Source organism: Mercenaria mercenaria, chromosome 2, assembly GCF_021730395.1.
Source record: "Mercenaria mercenaria strain notata chromosome 2, MADL_Memer_1, whole genome shotgun sequence".
Lineage (NCBI taxonomy): Eukaryota > Metazoa > Mollusca > Bivalvia > Venerida > Veneridae > Mercenaria > Mercenaria mercenaria.
Window position 1 is genome coordinate 71,665,336 of NC_069362.1, and position 18,567 is coordinate 71,683,902.

The 18,567-nt window shown below is 35.3% G+C and overlaps 1 protein-coding gene across 1 annotated transcript; it reads right to left on the reverse strand.

The window, feature by feature from the left end:
• Positions 1–1,347: 1,347 nt before the first annotated feature.
• On the reverse strand, positions 1,348–17,748 carry LOC123564276 (chromobox protein homolog 8-like). The gene is made up of 5 exons (XM_045357697.2): positions 17,610–17,748; positions 8,448–8,491; positions 8,047–8,112; positions 5,062–5,119; positions 1,348–4,563 (listed from the first exon to the last, which is right to left on the reverse strand). The coding sequence occupies exons 1-5, from the start codon at positions 17,676–17,678 to the stop codon at positions 3,508–3,510; spliced, it is 1,293 nt and encodes a 430-aa protein (XP_045213632.2). The 5' UTR covers positions 17,679–17,748; the 3' UTR covers positions 1,348–3,507.
• Between the last annotated feature and the right edge of the window lie 819 nt (positions 17,749–18,567).

Sequence of the window (18,567 nt, forward strand, 5' to 3'; positions counted from 1 at the left end):
GATGCCCCCGGTGGCATTCTTGTCGATACAAAGCAACCTAAGTCCAAAACGAGGTCAAGGTCAAACTGAGGTCAGGTGATGTCTGAAGATGAGGAATGGTCACAGGTTACATCTGTATTAGTATCAATTCATTCTTGTAAGTGGTATTGATGATAGACGAAACGGTCCCATTTGGTTAACCAAGAAATGGCCCATATAAAGCAACCTAAGTCCAAAATGAGGTCAAGGTCAAACTGAGGTCAGGTGATGTCTGAAGATGAGGAATGGTCACAGGTTACATCTGCATAAGTATCAAGTCATTCTAGTAAGGGGTATTGATGCTAGACGAAACAGTCCCATTTGGTTAACCTCTTACGGACGGACAGACAGGACGATCACTATATGCCTCCCGCATCAGTAGATGCCAGGGGCATAAAAATAAACAAGACTTCGCATTTATGGTTGAATCTACAACTATTGCAGTTGCTACTCTAAGACAACCTCCCTACCAACTGCACTAACAGTATGGTCAAGATTAATCAAGTTCAATATAAAAACTTCACATTACATAGATGTTACATCACTTTCACACATGAAAATCAGTTTCTTCATGACCTGACTACACATTTATGGATTTTCAAGTGGTCAAATTACACAGATTGAGGTTATGAAATGGATGGTTTATTATTGGTTCAGCATTTTAAATAAGCAAATTTGTTTTTGTTTACACTCATGTTATTTTTGAAAATGAAACAAAGTAAAATTACATAAATGGTTTAAGTCAGAGAAATCATATGAAACTGCCGATTCAAGCAAAATAATGCACTTGACCCTTTGGATCTTTGAATTATTTTTCACACATGCAGTTCCTTGTGGTTTCTCCTGTATTAATTCACAATTTCAATAATCCACTCAAAAACTGGTGATAAAGACCCCCTATATACACTTAACTGAATAATGCATAACTTACTACAAAAATAATGTTTTTTCTGTAATGTGTATAAAATGTGGAAATAGCCAGCAAAATAAATACAACTAGTAATTACCAAATTACCAAATATAGCTTTACCATAAAGTACTAACAAAAAAGGAGGGCCACAATGACCCTAAGTTGCTCATCTGAGTAACAAAGCTCTTCGTCACAAGTATATGGTCACAGAGACCCTATTAACAACATTACACAGAAATATCTTAACAAAACTGGTAAATGCATGTGTTGTAATAAAGGAGTTACTGACCAGTAAGTTACATGATAGTTATTGCTAAATCATGAGAGCATAACTAGTCAATAAATTATGAGAGCATAACTATCATGTAACTTACTGGTCATTAACTCCTTTATTACAACACATGCATTTACCAGTTTTGTTAAGATATTTCTGTGTAATGTTCTTAATAGGGTCGCTGTGCCCATATACTTGTATGTGACCAAAAATATTTTATAAGAATACACATTCCATCTAAACAAGTTAGAAACGAAGTTGCTAGAGCATTAAAAAGGTGAAATTCACCATTTTCTGATAAATCAAGGGCATATATAGTTCTAAACACTCAGTCCACAACTAAACATGACTGAGATGATATTATGCACGTAACACTAGACCTACTACTCTGATCCAGCCTATAGTCGTACTTAAACAATATCTTACTGGTTTACAAATTCTGTATAAATACAATACTGATAGTTTAAGGAGTAAAGGTCCAACAAAGTAAACACTAATACAGCATTTTTTTTTATCAAGGGCTCATATTTCTAGACAAACTATTCTGATCTAGTCCTATGTATATAACAAGAGCTGATAAAAAAAGTTACTAAAGTGCAAGCATAACCAAAATATGGTATTTTCTTATTAATCAGTGGTACTTATAAGTTTTACTTGTAATCAAACTGAACTGTGACCTTAATATGTCATACTCATTTTGTTAAATTATTATTATGTTTTGTAGAAGTGAAGGTGCTAGACAGTGAATGATCTTGAACATGGCATTTTTTTAAATTAATACAAAAGACCACACTCTTTGACCCATGTAGCATATAACCAAATTTGAATGAAAACTTATGACTATATTTTTGTGCCCAAGTTTAATTAAAAATTTCAGAGTCAATAAATAAACTAAATGTGAATAGGTGACAGACATTCAGTCATCCTACAAGCTCACTAGGAACACTCTGTGCTCTGACTGGTGAGCCATTTGAATTTCAACTGAAATTTTTCTTTTTTCATCTTTTTAATATCATTACATTATATGATAAATTTTGCTTATCAATTAGCTCAACTTAAAATGAATCACAATTTTGTAGATTTGTTTCTTTCAAACAAATTCGCTGGCAAGTGTCCTGGTTGTCAGAGACTGTGGAAATGTAATAGTTTAAGTTCACTTCATTTATTAACACAGTTTCTGTTTCAAAACTCAAATTTAGAATTACCAACGATGTATCCAGTTTTTAAAAATCCTTTTTTATCAGTTTCAAAACTTTTACAAAATTAATCTAAATCCCTAAAGGATTATCTAAAATTCACTCTTCTGTAAAGGTAAGTTAGACTTTCAAAAATCCATAAAAATTAGAAAATTGGTTGCAAAATTTACTTTCATTTGCTGCAATTTTTATGCGTAGCAGTTAAAATTACGCAGGTTAAAACGGTAGTACAAAGTGAACCTTCATAATTGATTTCTGAACACAAAAATGATGCAACATATAACACACATGTATTTCAATTATACCAACATAAACTACAAATACCTTGAGCCATTTCATTAAAACCAAAAACTTACTGGGACATTAGAGTATTACTCAGTAACGTGAGTAACAAAGGTGAGTATGAAATAAATAAATGACGTTTATAATGATTGAACACAATACACGGTCTTATAATGATGCAATGATTCACAACAACTCCATCACAACAGTAAAAATACATTTCTCAGACATCATTATATTAAATCTATACAATGACAGACCAATAAACTCTGGTGCTTCATAAAGAAAATCCAACAAAACTTCAATCCAGACAACCAAAAACAGTGTTTGATGAGAGCTCACTCACATGTTCTATTTTGTGCTATTCCTACAAATAACTTGCATTTATCTACAAACTGTAGTCTCCTGTTTACTCAATTCAGATAGGTCACATCAAGCCAGTCTCTTGGAAAAAAAATTATCTTGCATCAGCAAAAAATCTAACTTTTAAATGTGTTTGTATTTGTGTAGTGTTTCCATGTCCTAATCGGTCATAACATACTGAGCTATTAATCTGTCCAGAAGTGCATATCTAAATGATTAACTGAAAAATTGATACAGCCATAGCATGAATCATGACCTCAGTATCAATTAAAATATAGAAGTCAAGAAATAACGCCTTGTAAACACTGAAGCCCGAATTTTCAACATATGAACATTAATCACTATCAAAAAATTAACCCATGCTCAGTATAATTTGCGTAACGAATTATTGGAAAAAGTTTATATTTTGTGAAAATGTCATTAAAAAAAAGCATGATACAGATATGATATGACAAAATGTAGCATCAACTATGTGCTCCATTCTCATTATTAAAGAAACCAGATTCCGAAGTACATTCCCTGAATGTTATTGTTCCCGAATTTGTTGTCACATCAGTTATACACACTTGATCAAGTAATGATTTCACATTGGATGGAGGGATCCAGTAATTACGAAGATCGACAGGCCGCTCTATCAGACTGTCACTGTCGCCATTGTCGTAATCATCTTCATCTTCATCGTCATCATAATCATCATCCATTGAGTCTGGTTCATGTTCTAGTATGCTAACCCCTTCTAAGGACCCCATATTGTTCCACTTTCTGTCATTCTCTGGACTGGATTTTTCTACTTTCAAATGAGAGAAAAATTTCATGGATTTAATGTCTTTTGGTGAATTAATGGATTTTGGAGTATTTTTATCAGTGGATTGGTTATTTTTATCTATCTTCCTTGGTCTTCCAGGTGGTCTTCCTGATTTCATTTTAATTTTATTAAGAGCTGATCCCCTCATCCCTCTGCCTCTTACACCACCTCTCGTTTTTAGTATTTTTCCAGGTGAGCGATTGAGTCCCCTTCCAATAGTTTTAAGCAAACTGGCTGCTTTCGAACTACCTCTTCCTTGGCTGAGCCCTCTTCCAAAGCCCCTTTTCAGGCTCCGTCCCCTACCTATACCCCTTGGCCTGCCGACAGTCCCTTTTCCTCTCGGTTTCATACTGTGTAAATGAGGCAGTACTAAATGTTTTGGTTTATTTAAAGAGCCTGGTGGCCTTCCACGTTTTCTGACTGGTGTTAACTTTGGTGGTGGTGGAGTCACTGAATCACTAGATTCATTATTGATTCTGTCCATAGCTTTCTTGCTTTCTTCATCTGAAGAATCACTATTTACACTAGATTTATCATTAACAGCTGATTTAGACTCCTGCGAAGTGTCAGACATTGACTCATCATCACTTTTAGATTGAGTATCTGAATCATCACTGTCAGAGTCAGAGACTGCGCCTCTTGAGTGTGAACCACTTTTATGCGGTTTGTCCGAATCATCATCAGACTGGTCACTGACTTCATTTGATGCAGACGACTGAAAAAGACACAAGACATTTACGATCTTTAAACAGGTATTTTTTTGCTGGGTTTCAGTATATCATATGGAGACTTTTCCAGCTTTTGATGGTGGAGGAAAACCCCAAGTGCCCCTCTGGGCATTACACTACATTACAGTGGCCCTGTCACAGATACTTAACTTGAATAAACAGTCACTTGTTTCTTCGAATTCAATTAAATATTTCTTCACTTCAAGAGGTAAATGCCATGTCAAATGCTGTGGAAAATTTATTTTTGTTGATCTGACAATTTTTCACATAACACACATTTCACTGATTTTGCCCAGATGGAATTCTGATTGAAATGTGCAAAAAAATTGGCAGAATCAATCTGAGAGGAATTCCTCCCAACTGACGTTCTTAATTAGAGAAACTATTTAAAAAGTTGAAAGTAGAAATATGAAATGATAGATCAATTCATGTGGACTGGCCATTAAATTTTATACTTAAAATTCACAAAATACTATATCACTTACCTGTTTTCTGTGTTTTTTCGGTTTTGGGCCTCTCTTCCTCTGACCTCCATCTGGATTTCTGAAATACACAACATTGTTTCACACAAGCCAACATTCAGACTAAAGGTCACAGCTTTAGCCGTATTTTCTAGATACTGCTTGCATGCAGACTCGGAGAAAAATGATGAGGGTTATAATTGACTAAATGAGGTCTGGCAGAATTATTTGAATAACCTCGAGAGTGATCCACACAAGAATTTTAAAGAATAAGATCCTCATGAAGCATTTTAGAAAAAAACAAGCCGCTGACAGAATCGTCTATATTCAGTTCTGATGATCCCTAAAGGAGTTTGTGTGGAACTATTTACTAAAGTTGAAAAAGATGCTACAGATCAAGTTTACTCAAGATCCATCAAGCAATCAATCCAGGAAAGTGGTTTAGAGCTTTCTCAGTTTTAACTCTGGCACCCCTTAAAGGGGTAAGGTCAGTTTTAGCTCTGGCACCCCTAAAAGGGGTAAGACAGCACCCTATGAACTGTAACATAGGAGAGGTATGTACCAGGATACTACAGAACAAGTTTGGCAAAGATACAAGACATGGTTTGTTCTTCAAAATGTTTCTTTTTTAACAGGACGAACCTTTCAAGGTTAAAAGTGAACTGCTTGAACTAAGGAAGTCAAACAAGAAAGCTACAGATCTAGTTTGGATCCAAAAAGAGATTCATGAGAAGAAATCCTTGGAAGGTTTTTCTATTTTTAACTCTGGGGGCTCCTATATGGGATTAGGTGGAACCATCTGAACAAATCTGAGAGATGTCCATAGAAAGAAGGTACAGACTCTGTCTGATGAAGATCAATCAAGTGGTTTAAGAAGAGAGGTTGTTCAAATATTTTTCTATTTTAGCATTGGTGGCTTAACTATCTGTTTGGCAATGCCTGTGCAGGAGAAACTAGCGCTATCAATGAAAGTGATTAATAAGCCTGTAATACAATTTTGTCAAAGGAAATAAGGTTTAAAACATCTTTCACCCTTTTAAAGTTACTCCAAAACTTTCATTTTATTTGAACAATTAGAGAAACCCTTCTTCACAATTAAATTAATCAGGTTAAAGGTATATCTAATTGTATATCTACATCATTGTGTTCCTAGCAGCTCGTGTTCTGCATCTTAGGCTACCTACGGGTCGTGTGGGATTAAAGATTTAACTATTATACCCTTTTAGCACATCACACCCACCCTACTCCTTATTCTGTAATATAATACTTGTTTTATTGCATCCTTCACAAAATTGTTTTGATTCGAAAGTTAAATGTTTACTTTATATTATATGTATTGTGGGAGGTGTCGGATATGTAGGATCCCCGTTTTGTACCTCTTTCCCGCACCCGTTCAGCGGTGTTGATTCTTGTGGGACAGGCAGATTATTTAAGTGCCTGTCCACTGTGGGAAGTCACTCCGCAGCTTGGAAATCCTAGTGTCAATCAGATCTACGCCATTTTGAAACGCATTTAAATTTAAAAGCATTAGTCAAAGCTATTCCTTGTTTACTATTTCCAGTCTGGTAAATCATATCTCTATAATAGCTCTATCATACTTAAGTAATCAGCCTCAAGAGAATTTACGTATTTAAGTAATACTCGCTACAATAAAAGTACATGCTTTAGATTTTTTTTTTCTTTTCAAGCAGATCTTGATCTATACTTGTTGATAAGTAAATTGTAACAAGTAAAGTTTTCTTTTCATTTGTCTATTAATAAATTTGACGCAAGTAGAAACTACATTTATAGATTTCTGGATCTTTATGAATTAAGTAATTTTATTAATTGTTTCCTAGTCGCCGACACCTCCCCGTATTTATGTAGAATTTCATTGTTTTGCCTTCATAAAACGCACTTCGGTCTTTTCCAGATTAGCATTGCGGTTTTCTATGTAGATCTTCATGTATTTTTCGGTATTTCTGTAAATAATCAATGCTTACTGGTATATAACATTAAAATTGATAGACCGAAACTTGGCTTTATTCTATCTTATAAAACATTTCAACATCAAGTACACTGCAGAGTCATCTATTGCTTTCACAGCACTTGGATTTCAAACACGTGATCACTCTTTGTCTGTCGTCTACACTAGTATTAGTTGCTGTACTAGTCTGCCCGTTCGTCCGTCCATCGGACAACAAAGCAAGTGTTTAAATCATTAACTGAGGAGCCTCACCAGGTCTTGTGTCCTGCACGATATTTTCCTGGGCTCAACTGAGATCAGCGCATCTAGGTACAGGAATAACTGGTATCTGGTTTTTGTGATAAACTCGTGTCGGTGACTGATTTATATTGTGGTTGCGGGAAACGGGCCAAGAGTAGATGCTACCTATTATCCTTATCTACCCATGCGGCTCGCTACACTGACTTTAAAATCAACTGTTACATTCATATTCAGATTGCTCAGAGTTAGGTTTACATTGATTTTTGCAAACCTGAAGATTTTCCATACCCTAAATTCAGTCTTAGAACACTAAGATAAATGAATCCTTGTTATTTTCTTCTGTAATTTTTCAAAAACTAGTGACTGCTTTTAGTAAAAGCACATGTATCCACATTTTCCAGTTACAATTTCTTGATGAAGATGCAATATAGCAACATGTTTCATAACTACTGATCTGCAGATAGAAATTAAAACTAATCTACAAACAGATATAGAAGTAACATAGGGTGTACCTTTTATATATAAAAATAGGTAAATTTATCCAAAACTGACCTTTAAATGCATTTCAATTCCAAAACACCAACAATTTGCAAAAGAAGCCCTGGTGCTGAGCATCCCTACAAAGTACATGTATTGCTGAAATCCAACCAGTAGTTTCAGAGAAGTCTGGATAAACTTTTGTGACAGACAGACAGACAGACTGACAAGGCAATATCAATATATCCTCCAAATATGGGGAGACAAATAATTGTGCAAAATGTTTATCCTTCAAAAAGCAAGCATTTATGACTGAAATATTTTACCTTCTGTTGAAAGCATCAATGAGTCTTTTATCAAGGATGTTGCTCTCTGGCTCCCATGTGTTATTTCTGTAACATAAATATATGTGTTTATGAACTGAATAACAAAGTCAAACAAGAATGTGAATGACTAACCATTTCTCACGAAGAATGTTTCAGATCCTCAAAGTATATCACAGAGTCAGTGAGATTTAAGAATACAGTGTTCAGTACTAAGTTCTCTATATATTGTTCTAATTCTTCTATCAGTATCACATCAACTGTCAGATTAATTATTGTTTAACAGTACGTCTATATGCCACAAGATCATCTATTCATGCCTATCATCGAACCATGACAACAGTAACTTACTATATGTAACAAGTATAAACAGCATATTCAGACAAAGAAGCTACACTACTCACTTTGTTGACCACCCTTTCCATTTCACATAATACTCTGCTTTACCCTGGAAAATAAAGTAAGGAAAAACATTAATATTCCTTATAGTATATCAAATAACCTTTGGGTTACTGTTAAATTTGTCTTAAATAGATTTGCTGTTGGCAAACTGTTTAAGCTGAAGTCTGAGCATATTCTACAACGTGAATTCAAACATAGGATAACTATTGGAACTTATCTTCCAATATTATGTATTGAACCGTCTTTTCTTTAATTTTGTCTGTTAATTATGATTATAACTTGAGAATAACTTTTTTTATGATTTCAATCATCAGCTGGTTCACTCTTGTGTACATAATTACTTTGGACAACAGTCATGTCATCAGGTGTAAAAATGGAGCAAAACTAGAGCTAGCACTGAAGGTGATGAATGTATCCCCCGCATGCACTGATACAGTACATTGCAATTTGACGCACACAAGACTGAATAATTATGAGGACTGTATGTATATAGAAGGGTTGGCAAAAAGACGGGAAATACAAGTACTTCCCGGGACGCCGGGGAATGCTGGGGAATACTCTTCAGGCTTCACATTCGTTGTAAATTTGACCCAAAAATTTTATCATACTAACTTCAGACAAGATTACACTCCTTTCAAATAGTCCAATTATACACTACAAAATACAGGGGAGGTGTTACTGCTAACTGGTGGATTATTGACAGATTCTATAATGATACAGAATATACAGTATAGCCCCAAGCACTATATTTAACTATCCTATTGTTTGTTGCAAATAAAGTAACAATACGTTGCTGTAAAATAATTCCCACCATTGTGATTTCACAAAACAGTGAAAGAAATTCATCAGTCAAACCTCTGAGCATTTATTCACTTTCTCAAAATACATGTAATTGCTTTTTATTTTTCAAAAGTACTTCATTCCGCTTTTCATCCTGTGACAGCATTAATATGAAGCCCAAAGATCCTGTGTGGAATTTTTATGATATCATAGAATCTGATGATGGTTCAAAACAACTTCTACCAGATCTGTTGAACTACATGACCCAAAGCTCAGAGATACCACAAGCTCTACTTCATGAAGCCACTATCAACAACACAAAGCCAGCAGTGTGGTTGTGTGCTGTGGAACGATCACAAACTGTGTGTCTGAAACTTTGTGAACTAGCAAAAAAACTTCTGGTTATGCCAGCTAGCTCTGGTGGCATTGAGAGAGTGTTTTCTAATTTTGCTGTCATTCAAACAAAACTTAGAAATAGACTTGGAGTGAAAAAAGCAGCAAAACTGGTGTTTTGCTTCCGCATGTTAAGGTCCAAAGAGGAATTGGACTGGTGATGAAGAAACTTTCATGGTCACCAGGGGTCTGACAGTGGAATATAATATGATTTTTGCCATAGTGTATGTGTGCATGCAAATGCTAGTTATTTAACAGATATTTTGTGTGTTTTTTTGTCAAAATAAACTGTTTTTTGCTGAAAATTTGAGTATTTCCCAGTATTTCCCACTTTTGCAATTTTTAGGAGTATTTCCCGGTACAGGAATTACCGGGAATTATCACCAGTAATTACCGCACCGGTAAATACCATGCCAACCCTGGTATATAGACTATGTTACTATGTATATAGTATAGTAACATAAACTAGAGCTATCACTAAAGGTGATGAATGTACCCCCCGCATGCACTGACACAGTACATTGCAATTTGACGCACACAAGACTGCATAATTATGTGGACTGTATGTATATAGACTGTATGTATACAGTTTAGTAACAAACAAGAGCTGTCCGTAAGACAGCCAAGCTCGACTATTCGAAATATTGTCCCAGAAGCAGGAAAATATTACCCAAAAAGGTTAAATATTAAAAGAGTTTTAAGTTCAAAAGGGGGCATAATTTGGCCAAAATGCATATCAGTTATGGGACTTGGTGCTATCAACTAGTTTTATAACCCCTAAGGCACATGTGAAGTTTTAATTCAATATCTGCATTAGTTTTGGAGATAGAAACTCGCATGTAAAACTTTAACCAGAATTTTCAAAGTCCAAAAGGGGGCATAATTTGCCCAAAATACATGTAAGAGTTATGGGACTTGATCCAGTGAGGTTAGTAATTGATCTAGAAAAAGAAAAAAATAAGTTTCAAATCTATATGCCTTTTAGTAATAGCTGTATGTACTTGCACGCAAAACTTTAACCAGAATTTGCTAAGTCCAAAAGGGGGCATAATTTGGCCAAAATGAAGGTCAGAGTTATGGGACTTGCTGCTATCAACTAGTTTTATAACCAAAAAGACACATGTGAAGTTTCAAATCAATATCTGCATTAGTTTTGGAGATAGTAACTTGCATGTAAAACTTTAACCAAAATTTTCTAAGTCTAAAAGGGGGCATAATTTTCCCAAAATACATGTAAGAGTTATGGGACTTGACCCAGTGGGGTTGGTAATTGATCTAGAAAAAGAAAAAATAAGTTTAAAATCTATATGCCTTTTAGAAAGAGCTGTATGTACTTGCACGCAAAACTTTAACCAGAATTTTCTAAGTCCAAAAGGGGGCATAATTTGGCCAAAATGAAGGTCAGAGTTATGGGACTTGCTGCTATCAACTAGTTTTATAACCCCGAAGACACATGTGAAGTTTCAAATCAATATCTGCATTAGTTTTGGAGATAGTAACTTGCATGTAAAACTTTAACCAAAATTTTCTAAGTCCAAAAGGGGGCATAATTTGCTCAAAATACATGTCAGAGTTATGGGACTTGACCCAGAGAGGTTGGTAATTGACCTAGAAAAAGATAAAATAAGTTTCAAAGCTATATGCCTTTAATTGATGGCTGTATGTACTTGCATGCAAAAACTTAACCAAGGTGTGACGCCGACGCCGACGCCGACGCCAGGGTGAGTAGAATAGCTAGACTATTCTTCGAATAGTCGAGCTAAAAACAAAGTCCCATAACTATGCAGAATATTTATCTAAAAGAACATAACATGCACCATGCACAACTAGGGTTGGTACTGATCACTTGTGTGAAGTTTCATTAAATTGTGTGCAAGGGTTGGGAAGATTAGTCGCGCACAAGACTGCATATGTAGACTGTATGTACATAGTATGTTAACAAGAAATAAAGTCCCATAACTCTGCAATTTTTGTCGTTGAAAGAACCTAACATGCCCCATGCACAACTACTGTTGTTACTGATCACTTGTGTGAAGTTTCATTAAATTGTGTCAAGGGGATGAGGAGAGATGGTGCGCACAAGACTGTGTCTATGTATATAGTATAGTAACAAAAAACAAAGTTCCATAACTTTGCAAATTTTTTTCTGAAAGAACCTAACATGCCCCATGCACAACAACTGTTGTTACTGATCACTTGTGTGAAGTTTCATTAAATTGTGTCAAGGGGATGAGGAGAAATGGTGCGCACAAGACTGTGTCTATGTATATAGTATAGTAACAAAAAAACAAAGTCCCATAACTCTGCAAATTTTTTTTCTGAAAGAACCTAACATGCCCCATGCACAACTACTGTTGGTACTGATCACTTGTGTGAAGTTTCATTAAATTGTGTCAAGGGGATGAGGAGAGATGGTGCACACAAGATTGTGTCTATGTATATAGTATAGTAACAAAAAAACAAAGTCCTATAACTCTGCAACTTTTTTTCTAAAAGAACCTAACATGCCCCATGCACAACTACTGTTGTTACTGAGAACTTGTGTGAAGTTTCATTAAATTCTGTCAAGGGGATAAGGAGAGATGGTGCGCACAAGATTGTGTCTACAGACAGACGGCCAGATGGACAGACAGACAGACGGACAGACAACCTGAAACCAGTATACCCCCCCTTACAACTTTGTTGTCGGGGGGTACAAAAACAAAGTCCCATAACTCTGCAGAATATTTTTCTGAAAGAACCTAAAATGCACCCAGGGCTTTTCATCCTTATATAACAGAGGCCGATATTCCATCACTTCCCAATCCAAAAATATTGTATTTTTTCCCAACTGTGCCAGAGAAACTTCCCAAAATGTGAGGTAACATTTCCCAAAATCACACCAACAAATGGTTTGATCTTGTTTACATTTTAGTATTACCGGAGGAAGCGTTTGTCGAGTATCGATTTTTTTTCTTATTATAGCACACAGTACTGTGTGTTATGCATTACCAGTCGAATCCGTTATGTTCCATGTCCTGTATTTTAGATTTTAGTCTGTGCTTCAGGGGAGATAAATTTAATTCCTCTTTCGGTGTTTACTTCCGGTTGATTATTTTTCTGATAAAATATCACGTAACGGGAAATATTACATCAAATCTATCAAACGTGTGGCGGTATCAAAAGAAAATCAGAGGTCATTGTTCGACTGTGGGGTAAAAATGCATAAATTCGAGAGTACCTGAATATTACCACCGAAGAAACGGCCTGTGATTAGATTTGTGAAACTTGAAGTCTGAAAAATAAAGTGCTGTAGTCTAGTCTATTAAAGTAAAAATTAAATTTAAGTTGAAACTATTTATTACTGTTCAAATTTATACACTAGAACCATCTTTCCATGAATAGCTTTTCTTCCCCATTATCGCACATAAATTTCCCAATTTGAAAGGCCAGGGCCTCTTCCCAATTTCCTGATGAAAAGCCCTGGCACCAGTAAGGTTGGTACTGATCACTTGTGTGAAGTTTCAATAAACTGTGTGCAATGGTTCAGGAAATTAGGCGCGTACAAAACAGCATAACCAGACTCCATGCATATAGCATAGTAACAAAAAACAAAGTCCAATAATTCTGCAGAATATTTCTCTAAAAGAACATAATATGCACCATGCACAACTAGGGTTGGTACTGATCACTTGTGTGAAGTTTTATTAAATTGTGTGCAAGGGTTTGGGAGATTAGGCGCACACAAGACTGAATATGCAGACAGTATGTCTATAGTACATTAACAAAAAACAAAAGTCCCACAACTGTGCAGTATTTTTTTCTGATAGAACCTAACATGCACCATGTACAACTAGGATTACTACTGATCACTTGTGTTAAGAATCATTCAATTGTGTGAAAGGGTTCAGGAGATAAGGCAAGCACAAGATTGCATATGCAGATTGTATGTCTATAGTACATTAACAAACAAGAGCTGTCACAGGAGACAGCGCGCTCGACTATTTGGATGCTGGATAGTGAAGCTGGGCACATCTGAGGAAACTAGAGCTATCACTGGTGTGTTTAATAACTCCAATTGTGGATGAAGATATTGCACAATAGCCTGAGTCTATGTCAAAAATATCAACTTAAAATAATAAGAGAGGTAAAGATAAAATGTATCAAAACACTATATAAGTACATCCTAAGCAAAAAGGGGGCATAATTCATTAAATATTGGTGCCAGAGTTATGCAGCTTGTGTCATATAGTGTGGGTGATGATGTTGAACAACTATTTTAAGTTTGAATCAAATCCATTCAGTAATAACAGAGACAGAGTGAAAGTGCATCAAAACTTTAACCTAAAATTCTAAGTAAAAAAGGGGGAATAATTAATGAAAAATTGGTGCCAGAGTTATGCACCTTGCGTCATATGGTGTGGGTGATGATGTTGAACAACTATTTTAAGTTTAAATCAAATCCATTCAGTAATAACAGAGACAGAGTGAAAGTGCAACAAAACTTTAACCTAAAATTCTAAGTAAAAAGGGGAAATAATTCATGAAAAATTGGTCCCAGAGTTATGCACCTTGTGTCATATGATTAGGGTAATGATGTTGAACAATTGTTTAAGTTTGAATCAGATCCATTCAGTAATAACAGAGATAGAGTGAAAGTGCACCAAAACTTTAACCTGAAATTCTAAGTAAAAAGGGGGAATAATTCATGAAAAGATGGTGCCAGAGTTATGCACCTTGTGTCATATGATGTGGGTGATGATGTTGAACAACTATTTTAAGTTTGAATCAAATCCATTCAGTAATAACAGAGACAGAGTGAAAGTGCATCAAAACTTAATCCTGAAAATCTAAGTGAAAAGGGGGTATAATTCATGAAATATTGGTGCCAGAGTTATGGCCCTTATGTCAGATGCTGTGGATGATGATGAGGAATAAGTATTTCAAGTTTGAATCAAATCCATCAAGTAATTACAGAGATAAGTTGAAAAAAGAGAAAGTGCACCAAAACTTTAACCAAGGTGGGGGACGCGGAAAGACGCCGACGCTGGGGCGAGTAGGATAGCTCTCCTTATACTTCGTATAGTCGAGCTAAAAACAAAGTCCCACAACGGTGCAGAATTTTTTTCTGAAAGAACCTAACATGCACCATGCACAACTAGGATTACTACTGATCACTTGTGTTAAGAATCATTCAATTGCGTGAATGGGTTCAGGAGATTACGCGCAGACAAGATTACATATGCAGACTCTATCTAGCATAGTAACAAAAAACAAAGTCCTGTAACTGCAATTTTTTTTTTGAAAGAACCTAGCATGCACCGTGCACAACTACTGTTGTCACTGATCACTTGTGTGAAGTTTCATTCAACTGTGTCAAGGTGATGAGGAGAGTTGGTGCACACAAGACTGTGTCTACGGACGGACAGACAGACAACCTGAAACCAGTATATACCCCCTTACAATTTTGTTGTCGGTGGATACAATAAATAACCATTCTAATAAAATTTACATCATGTGTTCTAATTCCAAAGCTGTCATTTATCATTTTAATTGGATGGAAACTGTAGGAGGAGTTTAGTATACACTGTTTACATAGTTATAAAATTTCAGAGTTCAAAAAAGGGCCATAGACATGAATGATACCTTGAATGGTTTTTAAGTTATGCTACGGAAACAAAATGTGAAGGAGATATTTTACATTTAATCTATATTGTGGCCTTGATTTTTTTACCTATCAACCCATTATTAAGTCACGCTCTGTACATAAAATATGATGGAAAGACCTGCACTTGTTGTAGCTCAATTTTTGGCCTTGACCTTTGACCTACCAATCTGATTCATATGCTCTGCATACCATCTTATCGTAACCTAAGAGTATGCCAAGTTTAAAGTGAATGCCTTGAATGGTTATTAAGTTATGCTCCGGCAGTGGCTAGGGGTTCGGTAACCGAACCTCTAGACACGGAGTGTAGAGGTCCTTTAATCAATACGAATATTGAGAACGGTATTTACAAAGAGGAAACCATACATGTGATAAGTTTAGAATCCCGAAACTGGAGGTTTGCCATTTTTCAGCTGGAGTTGGGGTCTCAAAACTGGAGGTTTTTCATCAACATAAATTAAGCGCGCGGACACATAACTTAGAGGCAAAATCCAACATTTTCAGCCACAAAATAATGTATATAAGTCTACACCGGAAGAAACAATCCTCATAACTCTTGATTTGAATTTCGACAGAGTTATGCCACTTTTTAACTTCATTGTTTTTTGTTAAAGTTTTATATAATGTCTAATATCTCTGTTACATTCAAAGCTATTGACTATTATGCCCCTTTTACTGGCAAAGCTTTAATTGCCCCTTTTACTGGCAAAGCTTTAATTCAGAGTCAATCACTGAAAAAAGTCGAGCATGCTATCTTACAGAAGCTCCCTCTTGTTCTAACTTTCTTAACAGATTAAATTTGTAGAAACAAAGTCTCAATTTAGGTCTGAAATGAAGGTGAACATGCATTAACATTATTCTACTCGAGGACTTAAAAAAAACGAAGCTCTAAATTGGTCTGAACACAACTCATAAATTATGTAAATTCTTTACCCCACCCACTTTCGTATAAAAATACTGATGATTTTGACATGAAAAATAGAAAACAGAAATGCATCAACATGTATTTACCCTTACCAAAATAATGTAGATTGATATTATCAAATAAATGAGTGTGTGTTGTCATCCAGTTTTCAATGAAATATGTCCGATTTAGTTGCAAAATTAATTTGGTAAACATTGGAAGAAAATGGCGTAACTCCATAAGGGGAAATAACACTCCTGTTCTAAAAATAGTAATGGGTTGGTTTTTCCAACAATTACTTATGTGATTTTATTACCGAGCAAAATTTTTCTTTGAATAATCAAAATTCATTTCAGTTGGGAATTATTTTCTTATGACTGGGAGTTTTTTGCTTCAAATTGGTAAAAAATGGAGCTTAATTGGCATTGAGAATGGGCAGATATTCGGCCCCGTGAGACAGGTGGGAAATGCCCTGCTTGTCTAATCCCTTATCAAAACAAACAATTAATAATTCACCTTTGAAAAACAACTCTTTCCTCCAGCTACATGTGTGTCAAACATGTATAATACACAACAGTCGGTGACACTTTGATTTATTGTGCACTCCTTGGTAATTATCAACCCAGTCATAATACTGATTTTTTTTTTTTTTTTTTTTGAAAAGCGGGAGAAATATGGTTTTGGTCGGGAGACGGGAGGCAAGGTTAAAAAATCGGGATTTTGACCCTCCCGCGCGGGAGATCACATGTATGAGGAAACTATATCTTATCTTTAAAACCGAGAGATGTTTTCAAATGTTTGCTCTCTTATTTTTCTCCTTGTTTTAAATACATTGTAAATGACAGGAAACTAGTAGAATCTATTTATAATTCTTTAATCCAGAGAAAAATACAATCGCAAATTCGATAAATAATAAATAGCAATTTGTGCGCTGTAATCGGAAGCTGAATTCATTTTACTGCTTGAGTAAATAAATAATGGTGACAACCCGAAATCGCTGTTAAAACATCTGCCTTGAATCTGAGTGAGAATAATTATAAATAAAATATTTACTAAAAACATAATGGCAACTTGACAACTAATAATAACTTTTACTAGGAATTACCGTACCCCTTATATACTAGGAATACAATACGTAGTAGTACATATATATTGATTACTTGACCTCTAAGTCTCCTGGTCAAGGGGTCCGGTTACAACTTACAGACCCTAGCCACTTCCATTATTCGACTTGTGCCGGAGTTAAATGTCTACCCTTTTTATTACATATACCAGAACAGAGGACTATAACCGGATAATGCCCCAAAAATTACGCAACACTAGAATGAAAACACAAAGCAGTTTGTCAAATTTTTAATCGTTTTTTTGGTCTGGCATCTCATTTACAAAATAAATTTGACATCCACAGGTAAGTATTATGTGAATTTAACAGCCAGGACATACTCTACGGATTCTCTTTTTTTGTATACATTCTGCGGCAAATACTCTTTCCCCCATACTCTGCAATTCCATTGCTTTCCTGCCAGAAAAAGTAACTATTTGACCATTTTCAGGCCAAAATTAATTTGTAATTACAACGGAAGTGACGTCAAAGTTAATCTATATTACCGAACGCTTAGTGCGCTTTCAGCAAAATCACCCCAAAGATAAGTAGATACAGAAAACGTATCGCTAGCACGGTTAGAATCTGTAGTCTGTTACACTGATCTGTCTTTGCGAATACAGAGTCAGTAACAAACCGATTACAAACGTACAGATTTCTGTACGAATACCATAATCCACCGCGCGAATGCTAATCTAAAAATAGCCAGGCTTCCCCGTGATATTGAATGCATATAGTAAATTGTCTTATTAATCCGGAAAGGATCGTTCAATTAACTAACATAACACATTAAACCTACAACTATGAAGGTTTAAACAATACACAACTGATGAGCGCTTCCAGTCAGCTATATTGTCCATGTTGTAGAATACACATAGAAATCTAGATCTACTGGTAACTTACTATAATTCATTCTCTTTCTACACAGGTATCTAGTATTGACAATAGCATTGTAATTAAGTATAACTAATTGTAATCTTCTGCAAAACTTCATAAATTAATGACTTTCCATATCCAGTGGGTAAAATTACTAATGTATCTCCATCAATTATTTTTCTAACACATTCAACTTGTTTGGGTTTAAGGATACTAAATTGTGTGTTACTTTGTTTATTAATGCAAAACAATGCATATTTGTTTTTTTACAGAAATATCTAATGTTTTTGTAAATTCCATCTAGCAGCCGACAAAAAAAGATCTTAAATAAATGGAAGCCCTGCGTGACGTTTACATCGATATATACACTCAGCCAATCAGTGATTGCTATCTTTCACTAATTTTATACCTGGCGCGTCATAG

Excerpts from the sequence above, each read along its gene's own strand:
- LOC123564276 (XM_045357697.2), bottom strand. The coding sequence starts at position 17,678 with ATGGAATTGCAGAGTATGGGGGAAAGAGTATTTGCCGCAGAATGTATA. Across the intron at positions 8,492-17,609 it reads AAAAAAAGAGAATCCGTAGA|GGTAAAGCAGAGTATTATGT; the intron begins GTATGTCCTGGC and ends TTTATTTTCCAG. Across the intron at positions 5,120-8,046 it reads ATTGATGCTTTCAACAGAAG|AAATCCAGATGGAGGTCAGA; the intron begins GTAAAATATTTC and ends TGTGTATTTCAG.